The following is a 24,809-nucleotide window of genomic DNA, read 5'->3' as shown; positions in this document are numbered from 1 at the left end:
GCTCCTGGATGGCCAAAAACTGCTTAAAATGAATCTCGGATAAGACGGAGGTCATGCTCTTCGGAATCCTAAACCCCACATGGTCCCCTACATGGTGGCCTACTGAACTAGGCCCCCCCACCTCCTGTACAGAAAGTAAGAAATCTTAGCGTCCTCTTCGATGATAAATTCTCCTTTGCAGCCCACGCAAATGCCATCACCTCCTCTGCTTTCTACACACTAAGAATAATCAAAAAACTGCTACCATTCCTTCCCCCCAACACAGGAAAAACCATGATAAGCTCCCTGGTAATGTCTAAAGTAGACTACTGTAACTGATTACTCCTGAACGCACAGAAAAAGGTAATCAGCAAACTACAGCTGATGCAAAACACAGCCGCCAGGACAGGATCATTACAGGCACCCCTAAACATAAACCCATTTCTGCAGTGATGAAAAAGCTACGCTGGCTCACAATTCCCAATCACATTAAATTCAAGGCACTATGCATAGCCTACAAAGCGATCCATAACACAGGTCCCATCTATCTGAGGAGAGCACTGTCCACTCTGAGGAAATATAAATTTTTGGTCATGTTATGTTCCCTAGCGCGTACCCCACCGACTCCATGTATCAGCTTAAAGTACATGTAACTTCCCTCCTGTGTCAGCTATGAAGACGCAAATACATTTGCGTCCAACGTTAACTTGTCCTCTTTCAGATCCACCCTGAATGGATTAAATGGTCCATTCCTAAGTATGCTATGCCACCGTCTTTTTGAAGTGTACTTTACATGTTTTCCTGCTCTGGCAGAGTAGGCCCTGAATTTCTGCCATCGAGCCTCTTTTCTGGCTTTTGACTCTGACAGCCTCTGCCCAGGCTGCCTCTGTACCCGTGAACTCTGACTTACTTCCAGCGCGGCCCCTCGCGCTCAGCTCAGCCTGTTTTCTGCCAAGACTGACTATAACCTTCGAGTTATCTGTTCCGCTCCTCGAGAATGCATTCCTGCCTACTAGCTTCAGTAAACATCCTCCCCAGCTGCAGAGCCAAAGGGCCGACCCGTCTCAGTGCAAGTAATTCATAGCTTCTGTTACCATGCTTCCATGGAAGGCCCCGTGCCCCCACGCTTCTCATGCAGACACTTAGGCGCTTATACACGCATCCACAGTTAGCATAGAATAGTTTCTGCCCTAGAGACCTTTCCGCCCAGATAATATGGTTCCTAAACATCAGATATCAGATATGATAGAAGTACAAGTTGATCTGACATGCCAGACTTCTGTCTCTTTCCGTCAGTGTAAATGTCAAGTCCCCTGCACCCTCCAGCTTCACGTCATTCACACGTCATGCAGCTGTGCGCGCATCCAAGCTTCCGATTTCTGCTGACATTGCCACATTTCTGTTAGTGCCACCCCTTTGTGACACCTATCTGTGACGTTTCTAGCACACACCTCCAGTTCACGCCTAGTTCACGCCTCTTGATTACGTACCAGTACCACGTGTATACTGTTATCTTGTCTTCTCTCAGCTGTTACGCCTACTGCATTGCTTCTTAGGATATGAATTAAGTATATAAGCTATGTATTGTCAATAAAATGGGGCGCGCTCTATCCCTTCTGACACCCCTGTGGTGGTCAGAATCAGATATCCTGGTCATGACCATTCCTTTTTAAGGAATAAAACCCCTAAGAACTCTAACACCACGGACTCTGGTTTTTTCTTTCCGATCTGAGTTATTATTGATAAAGTACTTACCTGCATAGAAATTAAGAGAGTAAATTAATTATTTACGTCATTTTGGCGCCCGAATAAGGACCCCTCCCCCACCTCACGCGCCGGTTGGCGCATTGCAAGCTCTGTCCCCTGCCATCAGTTAGATGGAACCTATGCGTGCCGGCAGGATTTCCTGCATCTCCCTCTGACCCGCGGAGGTGACGAAGACTGCGATCAGTGCCCAGACGAGGCGGTGAGGAGTGCGGAGGATCCCGACCAGAGCCTAGCCGAAAGAAGCAAGGTCCGAGGTGTCAAGAGGCCCACTAGGTTTCCGAGGTTTTCCGAAGTTTTCCGAAGTACCGAGTCGAGTCCAGTCGAGTTTTCCGAGGCCTTCTGTTTCCGTGCTTCCCGGTGAGTACCATTGCTGGGACGTATCTAGACGGGTTTGGGTACACAAGTCCGGTCTGCACTGTTTTTAGGCAGTGTATCTGTATTGTTTAGCAGTACATCCAGTATAGAGGGTAGTCATCTATGTCTCAAATGTCTTTTCATGTGATTAATGTCGTGGTATGAATGTGACCGTTTAAATGTGCATTATTGTGTTTCTCGTATAAACTAGCTGTAACCAGTATTAAGGAGTAAGGATTGAGTATTCAGTAATAAGTAAACAAGATGCCGTTTTTCAACAAGTTAAAGCAGATAGGAACTAGGAAAGGGATACTGGAGGAAGAAATTCCTATTCCCCCTAGGGACACTCCAGGTAACTTTATGTATCATAAACATGGCATAGATGCCATATTGTATCTAGACTTATGGGCCGACTATACCAAGCATCTAGACGAAAGACACAGATGGCCCACTACCGGAACATGGGATGCCGAGTGCATCATGAAGGTAGAAGAAGCATTATGGAAAAAGAAAGCTAGACAATCTCAGAAAGACGCCATAGAATTTTGGCGTAAGGAATCACATAAGCACTGCGTAGAGAAGACAGACTTAAAGAATCAGAAAAAGCCCAAGAAAACGAGCTAGTTACTGAAGGGATCCGAGTAAAAACAGAACAAATAGACCGTGCCCGAAACAATCTCGTAAACGGTATGTATCTCGCGGCTGAGGGTTCACCTGAGGCCCTATCAGAAATACCGAAAAACTTACCGCCACCATTAGTTCCAACTAAAGTAATGCATAAGACTACTAAAGACATATTCCTAAATTCTTATCTAGAGGATGTAGCACCAGCTTACACCAATTTGCCTGTTCGTGCCCTGCCTCCTGACAGGGACGGGGGTGGCACTCCGCCCCCAGATCATGTTCCGCCGGTACCGCGACAGACCTCCCCCGCTCCGCCAGCTCTGCCACTTCCCGCACCCAAAATTGACCTACCGAAGCAAGTCCTACCTGATCCTACTAAACGACAAATTCAAGTTCAGATCCAGACTCCGCAGGGAGATAATGCCCAAGCATCCGCTTCAGGAGGTGCGGCCGCGGGTCTTCGGACCCCGCCATTAACACCCAGATTCAATCTCAGGGACATGCAGAGTCCTCTCACGTTCAAGTCACCCCGTCTTGACGCACTCAGAGAAAACATTTCCGTTTGTAGATATGATCCAGTACCCGGTAAAAACGATCTAATGATATTGGCATCACTACGGTTAAGATCTGCCGCTGATATCTTGTTATGCTATGTAGGAATGAAGGACCGTCTAGATAGAATATATGAGTTTGTTCAGACAGGGAAAGACCCTGACAGTATCAAGGATGCCATGGAGAAACAGAAGGTTGACATTCAAGCACAGATACTACGATTTTTCATAAATTGTTTAATAAGAGAACGAGACAGGCCCGGAACAGATCAAAGTGAATTAGATGCACTGAACAAGTGGGGTCAAAATATAGCCGATGGGAAACATGACAGGGGGGCTTGCATAGCCAGTATGTACAAGAAAATTAGAAAAGCAGTGATGACGGTACACCAGAAAGGGAAAGACAAAGCTTCCTCCGAGGAGGAAGAAGAACTTGAAGAACCAGAAAGGACTACAGATACTATAGCATATGTAGGTAAGGGAACTTACCTTAGGAAGGGCATCCGTCCGGAAAACAAGAGAGTTTTTCTCTCTGCTTTAACAAACCCGAATTCTTCTGAACACCAGTTCCAGGAGACCGATAAAAGACTACGAGAAAGAATGGGGTACCATGTACTCAATTCGATGGATGAACAAGAACTAGCCCGGTCAGCCATCTTATGGGCCGAAAATCCAGACATATATAATGATGATACCTTAGCACAGACGTTTCTAAACCTTTCCCCAGACGAACAGAAATTAGCAGGTGTATACATGATTCAGCACCTCCTCACGAAATACAGAAACCAACATTCCGATCCAGGTCCCTTACACGAAACATTAGAAGCACTACTCATGGATAGATGGAGAGGTTTCAGTACCAAGTTAATACAAATAATTCTAGAACAACGACATAAATATAACACCTTCATAAGCTCTGAATATGTTCCCGCCCCACCTCCAGAAAGGAAAACGTACCACATGCAATGCGGTAGTGGCATTGAAAGTCAGAACCCCTTACGAGAAGTACACCCGGTTATGGGTGCGGATCACGTCTTGAAACGTGTATATGTGCACACGCCACTGACTAAGTTAGAACTGTTAGAAATGAAGAAACTAGTTCCGTGTCATGATAAAGACCCTGCAGGTTTTCACAGAGAGCTTAAAGACATGTTACTCATGGGGGATTACACGTATGATGATATCATGAAAATGTTGAAGGTGCTGTTGCCCACGGGCATTTACGAGAAATTAAAGGAAAAAGAATGGGAGGTGGGGGACACAAAGATTGCATGGGCAGAAATAGAAGACGAAGAAAGCAAACGGGTCCCAGGGGTAGGCCTTGGGGACAGGACTAAAGCATTACCCGGATTAATAGTACAGGTTCTGCCAAGATTATTGACAACTAGAAAGGAAGATTGGGACGCCATCTCGTCCTGTAAACAGAAACATGATGAAGATACTAGTGACTTCTATTCAAGATTCGAGAAATGTTTCATTATAAATAGTGGCCTACAACCAAGCAGCGAATCATATCCACACCTTTTTGTATCAAAACTAGTCGAGAACTCCCTACCATTAGTTAAAAATAGAGTGTACAAAGTTGAAAGTACTTGGCAGGCAAATACGCCATCCCAGATGTTACAAATGTTACAATATCATCAGAACAGAATTAGAGAAGAACAAGATCAGGAACAGAAACGTATGAAAGACACAAAGATGAAAATGTTAGTAGCTCAAACGGTCCCAGCCGACAGTCAAAGAAAAGGTGGGACCCAGACAAGTCACACTACAGCTCCCGTTAAGGGGACATGTAATTACTGTAAACAGCCAGGTCATTACGTACATGAATGCCCAGTCCTGAAACATAACATAGCAACAGGTAAAACTAAAGAAAGACCGCATCCGCCTAGACAAGACCAGGTCCAGCAACAGACCTCACAAAATGTACAGCCAATGCAGAATTCACAGCCTATGCATACTCCATCTCATACAGCACAGACAGTAGCAGGACCACAGCCCATTGCCGCGACTCAGCAAGTTTCGCAACAGATGTACCAGTATGCCCAATCTGCCTATCCAGATTACCCCCGATATACATGAAACAGCCTAGAGAGGGAAGGTGGTTTGCCTCTTATTGAAATTCCTGTAGATCAAGAAGGTCCTTATGTACACAGTCACGTATTGGGAAAAGACAGAAAGTTTTTAATTGACACAGGGGCAAGCCGCACCACAATCAGTCATAATGAAGTCCCAGGGGCACCCCTCTCAGGCTCACAGAATGTTTCCCTTGGATTTTCAGGACAGCCTATTGTAAATGAAGTATCGGAACCAGTACCCTTGGCTGTGGGTCCATTATCACGAGTTACAGATTTGTTACTTACGAACTCATGCCCAGAAAATCTGTTAGGAATCAAAACATTGAAGGCTCTAGGAGCTATAATATGCTGTTCCCCGGAGGGAGTTAGACTCTTTCTATGGGATTTCAAGGGTCATTATGTTTTACGAGAATTTGATGTCAGATTGAAAAATGTACCAGATCACCTATGGGCAAAAGGCCCAGCTGACGTAGGTTGTATGCATATCACTCCATACCGTGTTACACTCAAGGCAGGAGTTGTTCTACCCAGAATCGGACAATACAAGTTACCACCCGATGCTGTAGTGGCTTTACTGAAAATTGTTGAAGAGCTTATTGCCCAGGGAGTGGTCGTAGAGACCGACTCCAATATCTGTAATTCACCTATCATCCCAATTCTTAAACGTACTGACCCCAATGCACCGCCAGTATATCGGCTGGTGATTGATCTTCGAGAATTGAATAAATGTATTGTACCACAGTACCCTGTGGTCCCCGATATCTCTTCCCTATTGACTGCTATTGATTCAGAAGCAACGTTCTTTACTGTAATTGATCTCAAGAACGCTTTCTTCAGTGTACCTATTGATCCGGAGAGCCAATATCTCTTCGGATTCAGTTTAAATGGACGAAGTTTCAAATTTTCCCGCGCACCTCAAGGATTCACAGAAAGCCCCAGCATCTATAGTCAAGCACTGAAAAGACAACTAGATTGTATTCAAATGCCAGTTAACACCGCTTTACTGCAATACGTTGATGATCTACTGATCACCGCACGAAGTGAGCCCGAATGTGAACAAGCATCACTGACAGTTTTACATTTCCTGGCCGACAAGGGACACAAGGTGTCTCCTTCGAAGCTACAATTCTGTGTTCAGCAAGTTGTATACTTGGGTCACTTGCTGTCCAAAGTGGGGAGACAGCTCACTCCCGATCGCATTCAGTTAATTGTAAACATGCCACGACCCCAGACACAAAAGGAAGTGCGGGCCTTTATAGGCCTCACCTCGTACTGCAGACAATGGATTCCTCAATATGCATTTCTAGCTAAACCACTCATCCAGTTAACGACGCAGGAGGCAGCAACTTCGACTGCCCTCCCTTGGACTCAGGAACACACACAAGCCTTTGAGGAATTAAAGAAAGCACTATGTCAAGCACCAGTTTTAGCGACACCATGTTACAGCAAACCGTTTACACTTTTTGTTACAGAACGTGATGGTACAGCATTGTCTGTCCTCACTCAGGATCAAGCAGGTTCACATAAACCTTGCGCTTATTTTTCAAGTACATTGGATTCCGTAGCCCAGGCACTCCCTGCATGCTTAAAGTCAGTAGCTGCAACAGCGTTAGCAATAAGACAAAGTGATTCAATTGTTCTAGGCCATCAGTTAACAGTACAAGTTCCACATTCTGTAGAGGTTCTTTTAAACAGAACCCAAACTCAGCACTTGACCATAGCACGACTGACAGGTTACGAATTAACACTATTCCAGCCACACATAGAAATCAGACGCTGCAGCATCCTGAATCCAGCAACACTGTTACCTACAATTATGACAGATCCAGCTCCGCATGATTGCATAGAGATCATTAATGCTGTAACAAAGCCCCGACGAGACTTAACAGATGTTCCGTTGACAAATCCTGACCTGACACTTTATGTGGATGGTTCATGTATGAGAACAAGTACAGGAGAATTAGTGGCCGCGTATGCAGTGACCACTGAAACTGAAGTTAAAGAAACACATCGTATTGATACACTGTCTGCTCAAGCGGCAGAGCTCATCGCTCTGACCCGAGCCTGTATTCTAGCCAAGAACAGAAATGTCAACATATACACTGATTCCCGTTATGCGTTCGGAGTTGTACACGACTTCGGCATGTTATGGCAAGAACGAGGTTTCCTGACCTCTCACGGTGCCAAGATCCAACATGGTCCCCTCATTCAAGCACTGTTAGAAGCAATACATCTGCCTTCAGGAATATCCGTCATGAAGTGTAAAGCACATACTAAAGTCACAGATTCTGTTTCCCAGGGTAACGACCTGGCAGACCAGACAGCAAAACATACAGCATCGACTCACACTCAGACAATTGATACGACCAAGACAACAGAACCGACAAATTGCATGACAGTCAGGGATCCCACACTAGATGTTATCGACATTCAGACACATGCTACTCCAGAAGAAATAAAGAAATGGATTGAACAAGGAGGGATCCAAACAGATCAAGGTTGGGTGACGAAGGGAAAATCTACATGGTTTCTCCCTGACTCTATGGTTCAAGTCATGATAAATACAGCACATAGCGCACCACACCTAGGAGAAAAAGCGATGTTAGACAGTTTGCAAAATCTCTGGAACAATAAACACTTACGAGCAGCAGCGAAACAGAAAGTGCGTACTTGCATGATCTGTTGTCAGTTCAATCCAGGTAAAAGCGTCCCTGTAGAGCAAGGTGGATTTCATCCTCCCGATCACCCTTTTGAAGTCCTCCAGATGGATTATATCCAGATGGACCGTTGTCGAGGATTTAAATATGTTCTCGTAGTTGTCTGTGCTCTGTCCCGCTGGACCGAAGCATACCCAGTCCCAGATTACACTGCTCCGACCACTGCCAAGCAGCTGGTTCGTGAATTCTTCCCACGATACGGCTTGCCTCGTGTCGTGTATTCAGATAACGGTCAGCCATTCTCATCTGCATTAATGAAAGAAGTTTCTTTATTACTAGGATACCAGTGGAAATTCCATTGTGTCCGACATCCTGAAGCCGCAGGCCTGGTAGAAAGGCATAACCAGACACTAAAGATACGCCTTGCAAAAATATGTCAGGAGAAAGGGGTCGACTGGATAGTCGCCCTGCCAGTGGCACTGTTCTACATGAGAATGGTTGCCCATTCGAGATCAGGGCTATCCCCGTACGAGGTGGTCTTTGGCAGACCACCGAATATGTGGGGGACGCCCATTCCGAAAAAGATTACTGATGTTGATTGTAACATGTTGACAGATTACCTTGCCTCCTTGATGTCTGCACTCCAATCATGTCGTTCACAGGTTGCCGCAGCCTTCCCTGACAACACTGATGTAAAGCCACACGACGTCAGTCCTGGGGACCTCGTATTAGTACGCAACTTTGATAGAAAGAGTCCGTTGGAGCCCCGCTGGAAATCGCCGAAGACCGTCCTTCTCACCACGAGGACCGCCGTGAAGATCGAAGGGAGAAAGGGGTGGGTTCACACGAGTCATGTGAAAAAAATTTTTGGACTGAAACCTGATCGAGACTCGTCCACCCCCACCAAAGACTGTGTTGAGCCAAAAGACTTTACAGAATCTGAACGAGAAAAAACTCCCCAAGAAGAATACCGTATGAAACTCCGATCTAGCAAGTCAGACAGTTTAATTGTTTAATTCCTCCCCTAGGTGAATCGGTTAAATAGTTTCTGACATGTATCGCCTAGATCGAGATAGAGAGAGAGAGAGAGAAGCCAAGAAACGTACATACTGTAAATCACTTCGTAGTCACTGTATAGTGACACTATTAATCATGTTTATTCTGAGTATTTTAATTATTGTTGCTAGCATCCTTTTACCTATCTACTACCCTATTTTCAAGCGTGACCAATCTGCCTACAATGTATCTGCTGAACACACTTTTAGTGAGTTACCTCCACATGAACTTTCCTACAGACTTGCGCTGCGCAACAACACTTTTATTAGTATGCTACACCATTCTCATCAAACTAACAATGCTACAGATTGCTGGATATGTGGCCGACTCCCTCCCTACCAGAATTACAAGGGAGCTCTGCCCCTCTTTCCGTACCCATTCACTCACAATGGCTCTTGCGGTGCATGGTTTAAAATAATTAATTCCTTAGATCCTGATATTGCTGTTTTCGATGGGGGCTGGGTTTGGGGAAACCTGAACTTAGTCCTGCTCGACGTCTGTTACCCTGATAAGGAGGGACTCCCCACTAGAATAGGAACTGATCTAGAAAATGAAGTGTATGGATTAGGTAACTATACAATTAGCCTCATGATTCTTACTGTTGAATCCGAAGACGCGCCTGTTCTACCCATTACGTCAGTATTGCCAGTCACTGGTGAATTATGTATAAGGAAGAAAGGTTCAGTACACTTAGGTCATAGTAAATGTACTATTGTGGTCGAATTCAGCGATCATGGAAAATCGTCCTTTAAAGCTATTCGTCATTCTTACTTTGTTTGTGGTCATACCGCATACATACGTCTACCTCCAGATTGGGATGGTACCTGTTACATTGCATTCCTTCTGCCACCTGTTTTCCTAGCTCCCCCTGATTACCATAGAAATACCAATCTAGTAAAGAATAGACCCAGAAGAGATATCCCACTTGTCGACTACACAGAAACGGCATGGGAACAGTACACCGATTTTAATAAAGGATTCTTTTTCTTTTTAGGACCTGTTCAGAATAGTAAATTAATACGTAGATTAACTAGAACGCTTGAAGCAGTAGTGAATGAAACTGCCTCCGCCTTAGGTAACTTAAAAGAAGAACAGTCCGCCATGCGGGTTGTTGTCCTTCAGAACCGTCTTGTTATTGACGTCATCTTGGCAGATAGAGGTGGAGCTTGTAAGGTCATCGGGTCAAGTTGCTGTGTTTTCATACCACAAAACGCACCATCTGTATATCAAGCTATTACACGTCTCCATAAAATTGCAAATCAGATACACCAGAATCCAGGCACCTGGACTTGGTCCGGTTGGTTCTGGACAACGTTAACCGCTTGGGGATGGAAGATCCTATCCTTCCTAGGCATTGGCCTAGTCCTAGTATTCAGTTGCTGCCTGTGCCTGCAGTGTGGGCCAGCGATTTGTGGACTATGTGCCACCTCTTGTATTGAACATTCCAGTTTTCTCTCAAAACGTAAACGAAAGAAAGAAGAACAAATGATGTTACAAGAACAGACTGATCGATTCATGAGGATCGATATATCATGAAGGGTCCGTAGGGAACAAGGAGGGAATGAGGAAATATAAATTTTTGGTCATGTTATGTTCCCTAGCGCGTACCCCACCGACTCCATGTATCAGCTTAAAGTACATGTAACTTCCCTCCTGTGTCGGCTATGAAGACGCAAATACATTTGCGTCCAACGTTAACTTGTCCTCTTTCAGATCCACCCTGAATGGATTAAATGGTCCATTCCTAAGTATGCTATGCCACCGTCTTTTTGAAGTGTACTTTACATGTTTTCCTGCTCTGGCAGAGTAGGCCCTGAATTTCTGCCATCGAGCCTCTTTTCTGGCTTTTGACTCTGACAGCCTCTGCCCAGGCTGCCTCTGTACCCGTGAACTCTGACTTACTTCCAGCGCGGCCCCTCGCGCTCAGCTCAGCCTGTTTTCTGCCAAGACTGACTATAACCTTCGAGTTATCTGTTCCGCTCCTCGAGAATGCATTCCTGCCTACTAGCTTCAGTAAACATCCTCCCCAGCTGCAGAGCCAAAGGGCCGACCCGTCTCAGTGCAAGTAATTCATAGCTTCTGTTACCATGCTTCCATGGAAGGCCCCGTGCCCCCACGCTTCTCATGCAGACACTTAGGCGCTTATACACGCATCCACAGTTAGCATAGAATAGTTTCTGCCCTAGAGACCTTTCCGCCCAGATAATATGGTTCCTAAACATCAGATATCAGATATGATAGAAGTACAAGTTGATCTGACATGCCAGACTTCTGTCTCTTTCCGTCAGTGTAAATGTCAAGTCCCCTGCACCCTCCAGCTTCACGTCATTCACACGTCATGCAGCTGCGCGCGCATCCAAGCTTCCGATTTCTGCTGACATTGCCACATTTCTGTTAGTGCTACCCCTTTGTGACACCTATCTGTGACGTTTCTAGCACACACCTCCAGTTCACGCCTAGTTCACGCCTCTTGATTACGTACCAGTACCACGTGTATACTGTTATCTTGTCTTCTCTCAGCTGTTACGCCTACTGCATTGCTTCTTAGGATATGAATTAAGTATATAAGCTATGTATTGTCAATAAAATGGGGCGCGCTCTATCCCTTCTGACACCCCTGTGGTGGTCAGAATCAGATATCCTGGTCATGACCATTCCTTTTTAAGGAATAAAACCCCTAAGAACTCTAACACCACGGACTCTGGTTTTTTCTTTCCGATCTGAGTTATTATTGATAAAGTACTTACCTGCATAGAAATTAAGAGAGTAAATTAATTATTTACGTCAACTCACATACCCCGTAGAAATCTACGATCCTCTTCTGCCAATCTCCTGACGGTCCCCCGTATATACAAGGTCTCCTGGGGAGGCAAAAGATTCACAGTAGCAACGGCAAGACTATGGAATTTGCTTCCCCCACAAATCAAAACATGCCCAACGTTGCTCTCTTTCAGGAAGCTACTAAAGACCTGGTTATTCACTCAATAAACTGCACTCCACCTTACTACCTCTACGTCCTTAGCACCGAGACACCCACGGGTATTTGTCGAGCTCTACAAATTGCTTAAAATAAATAAAAATAAATGCCTTTAAAAATATGGTGTATGAGTGTTTTACATCACTCACACATATATCATGCAAAGACAATGATTCGTACAAGTGTGTAAATCAATGTGTAGGCAATAAGGGCTACACTGTGTAGGAGTTTCATATCCTCATACTGGCAAGCATTAAATGTTAAGAGTGCTTGGCCTGCAGTAACACAGTCGGAATTTAAAATGTAACGCAGTGGTTGTGGTTGCTTGCCATAGTAAAAAATGTTTACCACACAAAGGCACCCTCTTTAGCAATGCTAGAATAAAAAAGGATTGAAGAATTAAGAAAGCAAGTTTCTATACCAATGCCTTGATATTTGTTTCAAGACGTTTGATGCTGGTTACTGAGCTATAAAAGAGGGATTGTACCAATACTTTATTATGTCAGCCTGACAAAAACAGGCCATGCAATAAACAATACATAATCAAGCAAACATTAAGCATTTGATAATTTATAAAAAATGATTACATTCAAAAAGAAATGTAAAAGAAGTGGCACTGATAGAAGAGTCGGCTCATAATTAAAAGACAGCCATTAATAAAGTGCTGGTGGATGGCTATGCAGCCATCTAGAAAAGTGCTAATATTTATGATAAGTGCGTTTACAGCAACCCAGCCAATTACCATATAGTTAATTATAAAAAAGCTACAATTAAAAGTTGTATATAAATCATCCAAAAACGAATGTTTAGGGACTCCTTGCTACTAACATGCAAGTGCTTCTGGTTGCAGAGGTCAGGGCAAGTTTTGAATCACAAAGTGCTCCCAGAATACATAAATCACCATTTCCTGGTGCAAACAGACAACATCAACTATATAACAAACTTTATACAGTGCGATGACACAAACGGGTAGAGACAGATTTTCGTCAAGAACCCTGTATTTCACAGTTGACGGGGTCTAGTGATCTTGTCGCTCCCCAAGCCATATATATATATATATATATATATCTATATGTACACAAAGGTTATGGGGACATTATAGTTAAGCTCAGATTCAACTCTTCCAAAACCCGTGCAATTCAGCAGTTATTGTTAGCTGAGCTAACTATAACCTACACCGGAGGCGTGACCTAGCTGTCGACCAAGATGGCCGCACGGCTCTGAAGCTCCGACGCCCTACTTTTCACAAAAACTACAAAATCCTGTAATATCTATCGATTGAGATGGTGTGCTAGACCCGCCTGACACCGCGGCGACACTACCGAGCTCTGCGAGGGCATGTGGAGGTCCAGCCGGTCTCGGAGGCCCTGCGGCGACAGGGGCCGCGGGCGAGCCTGAGAAAGGAGCTAGGGTGCTCCTCTGGGCTCCAGCTCGCTTTAAATTGGCACTGCTGGAGGTGCAGGGAGACGCCCCCCCTGTGAATCGCTGCAATAGACGGCGGAGACCATTGATGCTGTGCCTTAGGTGGATCGACTGGCCGGGCTGTGGTGTAGGCGTCATGGCGAGTGGGTCCGAGCAGACTGGACCCCCATTCATCTATCCTCCTGGGCTTGGTGCCACCTCCATGTGTACCTGCACCAGCCTTGTTTTTTACAGGCAAACACCCTGTTTCACCCCCTCTAAGTTGCTGCTGAATCCCGCGAGGGTGGGCGAAGACGCATGAAGACCCAGCCGGTCTCTGAGGCCCTGCGGCGTCAGGAGCCGCGGGTGAGCCTGAGACTGGAATAGCAGAGTTCCGCTGGCCCCCTTGTTCACTGTAAATGCTGCTGCTGGAGGCGTGGGGAGACGCAACAAACAACGGTGGCTGTACACTGGGTGAGAATCCAGGCCGGGCCGAGTTGCGGTGTGTGCGGCCTAATGAGCCAGTCAGACCCATACTTCTTCTTTCCTCCTGGACACGGCGCCGCCTATGCAGGTCCCCACGCTGGCCCTATTGTAACCTTGGGGCATTCATTTATCCTGGTGCAAACCACTCTGGACACTGGAGGGAGAGGCCCTGGCATCAAAGGTGTAATCTGGCGGCAAATGCTGGCTGAAATTCGAACTTCTGCATAAAGAGCTGGGTCTGAATGCGGCCATTTAAAAAAAAAAAATTGGGAAGCTCTCAGTGTATAGCTAAAACCCGCGGGGGCAGGGGCCGAGAACAATACAGATTTTCGCCCTCTCAGTTTTCACGTTGTACCTGCAATTACTGATTACTCCTCTCTACTAGGAGTGTGCAAGCCGGTGGTCCTGTAGGTGGCCCCTCACCGCTTACTGAACAACTAAATGTAGCTCATTGCAGACCGGTGTGAATGCAGCTCGATACTTTTTCACTCTCCTGGTAGCCCCCTCCCCACCCACGCAGGGGTATCACCGAGCTGACATCCCCCCACCACCCCCTGGTGGCGACAGTTATCCATATACCTACCTTCGGTTGGTACGACGATCCTGCCTCATACCCCTGCGGCACCGTGGAGCTGAGACACTTGCACACGCTTCAGACATGGGACGAGGGGACCCGATTCAACGTGAGTTAACCTTTGACAAAACGTGGGTATCAGACCGTCCGGACCAGAACCCTGACACAGACGATGAATCAGACCAGAAGGCTCAGCCCCCCGCCATGGAGTGCGCGGCGGCTATAATGGCAGAATTCTGTGCTGGGTTTAATGCGATAGACTTCAGATTTGACTCCCTTGCCTCCAGGCTGGATAGGATGGGGGAATGTATTGATGGGCATGGCACCCAGCTCGACGAAGTGGAGCAATGTATTTCTACACACAAGGACCATGCTAAAGACCCTACACGCCTTTTGGAGATAATGGAGCGGCTGCTGAAGACCGTCACCAGTAAAAATGAAGGTTCGGAAGCTCGGTCACAAAGAAACAACATTCGTATTTTGGGCCTTGCAGAATCTATCAACACTGGGCGCCCTAACTATTTGTCGAATCGCTTCTTGTCAGTGTTTTTGGAGCGTATAAACTGTCTAAAACTCTCATTGTGGAAAGAACGCATGGATCCCTAGGTCCTTGCCCTCCCCCTGGGGCACGTCCGCAACCGATAATCGCCTGTTTGCTCAACTACAGGGACTGGGACACTATCCTGTGCTTGGCCCGAGAAAATACCCCAGTGCAATATCAGGGCTCCGTAATCTTTCTATCCAGATCATATGGCCGCAGTCCAAGAAGCCTGTCGTAAATTCGCAGATGCTAAATAGCAGCTCCACACACTTGGTCTAAAATATGCCATGCTATACCCTGCACTATTGCAGGTCCTGGTGGGCGACAAGCCTTGTTTCTTCGACACATCAGCTGATGCCCTAGCTTTCTGCAAACAACAACAGAACAACACCCGTAGGAGCCCTTCTTGCTCTCTGGCCGCTCCACCCCTGATCAACAGATGGATGCGATCATTGAACTTTTCTCTCCAGGGTGATGCATATACGAACTATCTCACCACACTAGACCTATGTTCACCCAACCTTCAGCTGCCTCTCTACGACCGCCTCACAGCGATGTCATCTCCTAATACTATTAATGTTTTTGTGATCCTCGTTTAGAAGTTACGTAACTTCATGAATAGGTGCCCTACGATGATTCCGAATGGTTTGATTTTGGGACTTTTTCTTTTTGGGTTGAGATGTTGGCTATTCGCTGGTTCCTTATGTTCCTGTGTGGAAGAAGCGTAGGAATTGTATTTTGGGGTTTTCGTCTTTGTATATTTTTCTTTTAGGTTCCTTTCACCCTTTCTAATTCTTTTGTATTGTCTTTTTCCCTCTCCATATGCAGCACACCCCTACATTACAGTGGATGTACGCACATCTACATTCTTCCCTATGGCGCTGAATTCTGACACAACTATGGAGGCTAAGTTGCTTTCCTGGATGTACAGGGACTTAACAATCCCAGGAAATGCAAGCTCATCCTAACCTACCTCCGAAAGGCACATCAAGATAGCGTTTTTACAAGAAACACACCTCCCCTGCAAATTCCCCACCTTTTGCTTCCTCCTGGTGGCTCCATAGATATTTCTCATGCTGCAGCACTTATTCTTGGGGAGTCTGTCTCCTTATTCATCATACTGCCCTTCACGCACAAGCTCACAGTATCTGACATGCAAGGGCGATACCTCCTACTAGAAATGCAGCTCCCTGCGTGCAGGTGCAATCGTTTAATCTGTTTCCCTGCCTGCTTCCTCTTGCTGGAAGCAGATTTATGTTTGCTCTCACTTGGTGGGAGCTGTCCGCTCCCGCCATGCGAAACTAACCTTGTATGTCCTGGGGTGGACTCCCGGGACATAGCAGGAGTTGGTCCTGGAGGGGTGGCAGTCCCTAAGGCCATAATTGACTCTGGGCTGTATATGGCCCTGGCAGTGGGCCAAGTGGCCCAACGCCATGTTAAAATTTGGGATTGGGCTCCGGGGAGGTTGTTATCCCCGGAGGCGGTGATCCACGTGGACCCCTCCATATGTTTTAATTTAGCACCAGGGAGGTGGTGGTTCCCGGGGTTTCAACCAGCCCCAGGAGGGGGGACCGCGCTGCCCCCTCTCGGGGCCAATTTCAGCCCAGATCCCTATCCTGCGGGGCCCAGCCATGTCTCCCTGGGTGCCCTGGCCCCATCCAGGGTACCCAGTGTGTATGTTGGGGGGGCCTCTAGGCCCCTGCGGTCCCAGCCGGGTCCCTACCTCCTGCGGGAGCCAGCATTGCCCCCACACATAGGAAGATGCGACGAATGCAGCTCCCTGTGTGCAGGAGTAATTGTTTCATCTGTTTCCCTGCATGACAGCAGGCAGGGAAACAGATGAAAGCTCTGCTTCCAGCAAGCGGGAGCGGTTTGAGAGCTCCCACTTGCTGAAAGCAGAGTTAGGTTTGCTCTCGTTTCGCGGAAGCTGTCGGCTCCTGCCAAGCGAAACCAAACTGATATGTCCCCGGGGGTTGGCCCCAGGCCTCAAATGAGCCCATGAAGGTGGGTGGGGGTGGGTCCACATGGCCCCCTCCAATAAATGAACCAAGCCCAGTGGAGGTGGTGGTCCCCGGGGGGGGGGGGGTGGGGGGGGTGGTGGAGGTCCCTGTGCGCTGCTCCTCTTTTTAATTTTTTTTAAATATAAGTATGCCTACATGCCAGCGGGACCTGGCCCACCCTGGGGCTATAATGTAAACTAGGGTGGGAGACTGTTTTTTCTTCCAATTTTACAGAGAATTTTTGGATCTATCTGCTATTTTTTGGCAAAATTGCAAAAAATAAAGTGTTTTTAACAATCAACGGGTTCCCTGTGGGACCCCACCACCACACCTAGGGGGTCAGGGTATTCTTACCCGGCACCCTTTTCTTTATTTTGAATGTTGTTTTGTGGGACTCGGCTGAAGTAGTCCCAAGATGGCTGCCAACACTTCCTGGTTGAAGTGTTGGCAACCAATCAGATTTCAGCACAGGGATTGTCAGATCTGCGTCTGATCGGTGCCCCTACATATATAAATTTGATTTTTGTTTAATATCTCTAAAATTACTGAACGGATTTACACCAAATCACAAAAGCACACTTTCCGGACCACAAGCTAGATTTTTGCCAAATGTGTCAATTTTGGTGTAATTCTGTTCAGCTGTTTGGTGTGCAGTCATGGTCAAAATCTCTATGGGCATTAACATGAGACAAATGTGTTTTGGGATCCTACCTTTTTCTTGGCCCCCCATTTGACGGATCACCTCAACTTTGTACATAGCCGCTGAAGTGCGCATCAAATGTTTTGCGAAAATGTTATGGATTCATAAAAATAGACAAGTCTTAAAACTTGGCACTTTTTTCCGATGGATACATGGTCCTACCTATAAGTACTCACTGGCGGCTTCCAGTTGGATCAGAGCATCTCTACAGTGTCATATACCATGAGCAATAGACATAGGGGCAAGATCGTCTCTTCTGGCATTCCTGGAAAAGGAGCAGAACAACATAAGGTGCATTACAGATTCTATTCCCCCTCCCAAACTCGCATCAGCAAGTGGATGAATTACTTCCTCCTTTTTTACAGGCACTAGTGTATAGTTTCACTGGCAGGGTGCCTAATCTAAATATGATATATAAATAACTTTTCAGAGCTGGTTAAAGCAGATATGGTTTTAAAGTGAGAATGGGTTTAAGGATCTGCAGCTGGGCTACCTTTTTCGCTTTCATATTGTTGAGGATGTAGAGCTAAAACTTCTCCTTTACCATCTGGCCTCTTGCTGCCGTCATCCTTTCTGGTTTGAAATAGCATTCTGAGCAGCCAGTGGCTATCGTAGTAGTCAGATTAAAACCCGCTCCGCAGTAGACCTGGCGTCGAAGCACACTAAAGAGGCACTCTGCCTCTTTAGTGGGGCCCAATGATGAAGCATGTCACCACCAGGTTGGTGAGTGAGGGCTTTCCTATCTAATCTAAGTGAGGCTAGTTTCTTTTGCTCCTTTTGTGGGCCTTTTGTAAACCATAGAACACTCTTTTCTTGTTTAATTATCATAGTAGTTGCCATATAATTTGTACCAGGGTAGTATGAGTAGCTCGGCTTGCGGCCAGTTTCCCCAAGTAATATCCAAGTAAATCCTGAACTCTGATTTTGTCTATGTTCTTACCCAGTATTGGAGAGGCCGTAAATCGGCATGCTGTTCAACAGACTTATGGCCCAGCTCATGCCTCAAAGCAACCATTGGGGTCTCCGGACCAAGGAGGAGAAGTTGACATAAAAAATGGTACTCTGCCCTTGCCAAACCCTTGGTGTTTTTATAGCCCCACAGCTCTGCCCCATAGAGTTCTGCTGGAAGGGCTTGCACTTGATATACCTCAAAGGCGGGGCCAATTAACCAGCTGCCCTGGCGTTTGTCAAAAGTGAGGAACCACTGGTGACTGATTGCAATTTATGCTAGTAATGAAAGGATTTCTATGCCAAAATCATGAGTCCACCTTTTTGTCTCTTTGTGATGAGTTAAAACTTCCACTAGATAAAACTCGGACCTCTCCAGCAAGTATATCAATCACCACAGTTAAGTTGACATTTGTATTATTCCCTGAAAGGTGCAGGTCACACAAAGAACTCTACAGCATTTGCCTTCATCCTCGTATGATCTTTTAAAGTGAAGTGCCCCGGAGCTTGGGCCCCATTGCAGTGACATTGGTTGCATAGCATTGGCTCAATCTATTGATATAATTTAGTTTTCCAATCTAGACAGTTGCGGACAGCAGCCACCCTGAGTAGGAGACACGGACCCCCAGGGGTCGGACGGACCACAGCTTAAGAATCACTTGTGTAATCTATTTGATCCTCGTACCCTGGCTTATACTTCTTCTGACACCGCTAGAGAGTGATGCACAGCCACTAAAATGCTTGGAAACACAGACTTCATTGGACGTTGGGGATTGTGATGAACTGTGCAAGGCTTCTCCCACAACAAGATTGATGTCGACCAGCTCCCTATACAGAATCATTCACGGCCCTGGAAGTAGGTGTTACTCGTGCTGCTAATGTATGTAAAACATACAACATGGAGAGCATACTTGAGCATCTTTACAGGTACTCTAAAGACACTTCAAATAAGCATATTACTTTGCACTTACCTTCAAGAGGGCTTTGCAGAACCTTTGTTTAATTTATGTAAACAAAACAGAAAGTAGGTCATTAGCAGTAGTCAGTGGTCCAGGTGCATAAAGAAAAGTATGAGAACTGTGATCTGATCTGGTCATAGAATATGGGAGTGGGGTCATTGAATATGAGGGTAGGGTCAGGGTCGTGAAGAACAGAATACTCTAACAGTTCTGTTGGCCTTTCACCTACAAGTAACTGCATATAAAAAATATATATAGTCTGCCAACCACAAATGAAAAATAAGTGCAACTTCAATTTCACTCTGAGAAATTCATTTTTTCTGGTAGGACGGCTCAGTTGGTTAATGCCTTCATTTCAGATGTCCAAGTGTGTGTAACCAGGGGGTCACAGATGTAATTCTTGCTTGGGGAAGCCGAAAGTCTAACATTCTTTTAATGCTAGCAATTCTACCTTTTCAAGTGCAAATGAAGTTCCAGCTTCTGAAGAAAGCGCAGTAAGACATTAGTTAAAAAATGTATGAGACACAATATAAGATGGACTCCGCACATTATGCATAGGGGGCTGCAGAATGTTTGTGTTTTAAGTGCTTACAGTGCTTTCAAAAGTAATGTTATGTTTTAGTAATAAGCAGACTGTATCTAGAGCAAATAATTTTTATAGGTTTCCAAAAAAAGGGCACATTCCAGATTCTATTAGTTAAAGCTAATATTGGCTCCTAGGAAACCTTTAGATTTGCTGACAAATCAACTGAACACATTTACATTTCTTTCAGGTAGCTGGCACATTGGAGACCGTGATTGTTTCTTTTTTTTTATCAACCTCTCAGTAGAGAAGCGTCTGGTGTGTCTGCTTGGAGTCTGCAGACTTGTGCGGCACAGAGGGATAGTTGATGGAGCGCAACTTGTGAGGCCCAAGGGGATAGTCTATAGAGTGCATCTCCCAGTTTATACTTCTCCTATCTTTAGGTCAGGCGTTAGCCAAGATCTTTTGATTTTAATTACAGGGGCTTTCAACCAGCCCTCTGCATCTCTTGGTCTCTTGTGTCATTCACATTTTTCTTGTGTCTACTACAGCATTAGGAAATGGGTAAGCCCACTTCAGCCATTGACTGACTTCACTGTGAGTGGCGACATTCTGCTCTTTCATAAGAAGCACACACAATGTAGCTCCCTTTTGTGGCAGGGACTGCTTTGGCAATGTTTTCTTCTGAGTCCCCAAAAATATATTTTGTCATTTTATATTGGCATGGTCCTGACTGCTTCCTCAACAGAATTTTATAACCAGCATTTGCAATGCAATAGGTATGGCATTTGTTAAAGTTAGAACTGTTGCCGTTGAAAATAAGTGTTTTTTACTTGTTTTTTTTATTTTCAGTGGCGTTATTCTATTTGCACAGCACTATTGCCAATGGTATAAAAAAGCAAAAGTAAAAAACATTGTCATTTTCAACGCCAACAGCTCTAACTTTAACAAATACGAGACCAATTGCATTGGAAATGCAATTGGTCTCCCATTTGTTGGAGTTGGACTTTTTGGCATTATAAATGCCAATGTTTTTTACCTAGCCATGTTGCAGGGTGCAGTACCATATGTGTCAAAATAGATCCCATTAGACCTCTTTTGGCCACATATGGTACTGCACCTTGCATAAGATATGGTAAATCCACCCTACCCATAATGCATTACATGCAAGACAGTACCACGAGTACATTCAAATAGCTATGTCCATATATACAATTAATAGCTTTGAAATGCAACAAAATAATTACTATATTAATTCCGGATTAGGTTGTGCTCTGTGTGGAGCGGATGAAGGGACATTTATAGAAGGGCTCCTATAAATGTGAGATGTGCTAGCGAGTAAAGAAACCACTGCCAGCCTTGCAAAGGTCCTGTCTGAATCGCTGCAAGAAAATAGTGCTCTAAGGCTGTAATTAAAACCTAGGGGAGTAACAACACATGTAACGGGGGTGTCCTTAGGGGAGGTTACAAGAAGAGAAAAGGCGGTACTAAGGAGGGACTACTAATTCTATTGACCAATGAAAAGCCACCATTTAAAAAGGATAGGGACAGGAAACAATTAAAACGATGGGTGTAAAGTGGGCAGAGCTTTATGCCAATATCCTGAATGCAGCAAACACAAGGAGATGTTGGACGGAGCGCTGAAACTTTTCAGACACTCACCCCAGTCACAGATCAGTGTTGAATCAATCATCATTCTTTAGCTCACTTTGCCACCTCAGTTTACACCCAGCTATATGCAAATCAGTCTTCACCCTGTGCCTCATGGGAACAGTGCAGCCTGAACTGCCTGGCCAGGTCTTCCCTGAACCAGAAACAAGCATCCTGGGACCGGTTTCTGGGTAACACCCTTCATCAGCCAGGCTAGTTTGAATCCAGTGGCAAAGTGAGCAAGAGACCCTCGTCTGGGCATACCCTGCCAACTTAGGGCGGACAAAGCGAACACAAGGAGATGTTGGATGGAGCACTGAAACTTTTCAGACACTCATCCCCAGGCACAGATCTGGGTTGAATCCATCATCATTCTTTAGCTCACTTTGCCACCTCGGTTCAGACCGAACTATATCCAAATCCGTCTTGACCCTGTGCCTTATGGGACCAGTCCAGCCCGAACTGCCAAGTATGGTCTTCCCTGAACCGTAAACAAGCAATCTGGGACGGAGTAAAGAAACCACTGCCAGCCTTGCTTAGGACAAAGCGTGTGTCCTGCCTGAATCGCTGCAAGAAAATAGTGCTCTGAGGCTCTAATTAAAACCTAGGGAGTAACAACACATGTAACGGGGGTGTCCTTATGGGAGGTTACAAGCAGAGAAAAGGAGGTACTACGGAGGGACTACTAATTCTATTGACCAATGAAAAGCCACCATTCACAAAGGACAGGGGCAGGAAACAATTAAAAAGTTGGGTGTAAAGTGGGCAGAGCTTTATGCCAATTTCCTGAAAACAGCATGTCTTGAAGAGACCGTGCAAGTGCTGCCTAGGCGAAACCTACGATCCATTGCTAAAAACAAGCGTTGACAAAAGATGAAAGCGAAAGCGAGACCAATTAGCTTTTCTGGTGCTTGTTTTAATATAGGTTGTGACTCTTTCATACATGACCCACGCGGCTTGTACTTGTTATGAACATGACCATTTTTAAGCTTATATAGCGCTTTTAACTAAATTGCACTATGTTAATTCAGCCCTGGTTGGCAATAATATTGTAGTACAGCATAATCTGCCGAAAAAACAATTACACAATTGCTTTAAATGAAATCAAATTGATGGATTTGTCCGCACTTGTTAATATTGTTTTTATTTGCTAATAAGATAAATTAATTGTTGCTCTGTGATCCATAACATTATCAGAAAAGCATTGGACAAAGAGCACGGCTGTACTTCTTCTTACATTGTTAAACTACTGACATGAGGTTTCTTATGTGATAACCTTTTAACTACAGTTTAATCTGTGAGTTATGCTGTTCCTTAGAAGCATGTCCCAGTAGTTAAGTTTGTAATGACGACTTCTATTGTATTTTAACAGCAGTATATCTGTTACTCCTACCATTTTGTGATGCCTATTTTGATACACGTAAAGTGATGTGTGCATTTTGTTCTCCAGTTCTTTTCCTACTGGGATATGGTATAATAGTGAATTCTGTTCATTCGTGTGTTGCTTTGCTTAGTGTCACGTTGCAGCTGAAGCAGTTGATTTTACGTTGAAAAATATGGAAATTATCTTTGCAATGTTTTAGTTGCATTATAGCTTCAGCCAACTTTGTATCCCACAACTATCCTGTGCTTTTTTCCTGTTACAGGTGGATTAGCTACAGATCTGAAAGCAGCCTATGACTGCTTTTTAAAGTCCTGCAAGAAAGGCGGAAAGAAATCAATCGAGGCATGCCACAATGTTGGGCTGTTGGCACATGATGGGAGGGTATTTGATGGAAAGCCTGAGCCTGCTATTGCCAGAGACTACTATACCATGGCCTGCAATGGCAATTTTTCACCCAGCTGCTTCAATCTCAGTGCACTGTACATCCAAGGCGCTCCAGGGCTACCTAAAGACATGGCCCAGGCTCTGAATTACTCTGTTAAGGCTTGTGATTTGGGACATATGTGGGCTTGTGCAAACGCCAGCCGAATGTACAAACTCGGAGACGGCATAGATAAGAATGATGCCAAAGCAGAAGCATTGAAAAACAAAGCAAGAGACCTGCACAAAGAACAGGAAGCCACCAAAGAAATCACGTTTGGAGAGTAACGCAAAAGAGACTTGTAATTTATGCACTTAAAGCCAGTTCTGAAATGGAGCCCAGGAACGTTTGTAAATGACCGAACTCTCAAGTACTGCATCTCCCGAGGATTTTACAATGATTGTTTTGTGACTTAATGAAACTGTGATCCTGTAGCCAATTACAAAGGGATTGTACCGTTTCAGGTTTAGGAACAGTTTGAGATGCACCGAGTGGATTTTCACTTTCTTTGGCATATTCGGCTCTTCCCAGAACTGTATTTGGCCAGTTGGTGAGAAAGGAGTGGCAATTTTATTGACAATTATAGTTAATTAATATTCACAAAACTGAACTCCTGATATTAAGGTGATTCGTAATTTTAAGTGATTTAAAAAAAATGTAATTTAAGGTAAAACGAAATCACAAATATGTCTTCATTATAAAAACGTACAGGACAAACACATTTTGTCACAACAATAAAAACATGAGACAAACAATCTCGATATACCTTTTATTAGGGAGAATAAAATGAGTTCACCAGTGTTATTTTTCCAAACAGTCCACTGACATAATGTATGGGGAAGGAGAAAGAGTGTCTCCAGGTTCCATAATCCTTTTTCACATTTGATCTTTTTCAGATTCTTGTCAAACTGTATCTTGCCTCTGAATGGAAGATTAACATCAGACAGGTGACACTTGAGATAAGCGGAGGCTATTTCCCTCCATATGAAGACAATGTGGGGAAACATAGCACATTACTCTGAGCAGCCCTTCCCCCATCCATCCCGCTTGTAGATACGGGCTGATTTGTGTTGTGTACCAAAGGTCTTCCCCTTATGCTTCATCCCTGGAAGGTGCATGTGAGTTTCGAGGACTTTGGAGACCATCTCTTTGTTTAGTTCTTGACGTTCTTTTCTCCTC

At 45.1% G+C, this 24,809-nt stretch overlaps 1 protein-coding gene across 1 annotated transcript in view; it reads left to right on the top strand.

Moving 5' to 3' along the window:
• Positions 1–24,385, top strand: part of COA7 (cytochrome c oxidase assembly factor 7) — a 33,357-nt gene extending 8,972 nt beyond the window's left edge. The window contains exon 3 of the mRNA XM_086952448.1: positions 23,472–24,385. Coding sequence (XP_086808574.1) covers positions 23,472–23,917 — 446 coding nt within the window. The 3' untranslated portion in view covers positions 23,918–24,385. The remainder of the gene's footprint in view (positions 1–23,471) is intronic.
• The last annotated feature ends 424 nt before the right edge of the window (positions 24,386–24,809 follow it).

The sequence above is a fragment of the Lissotriton vulgaris genome, chromosome 1_1 (genome assembly GCF_964263255.1).
Source record: "Lissotriton vulgaris chromosome 1_1, aLisVul1.2, whole genome shotgun sequence".
Classification (NCBI taxonomy): Eukaryota; Metazoa; Chordata; class Amphibia; order Caudata; family Salamandridae; genus Lissotriton; species Lissotriton vulgaris.
This window is presented reverse-complemented; position numbering and strand designations above follow the sequence as displayed.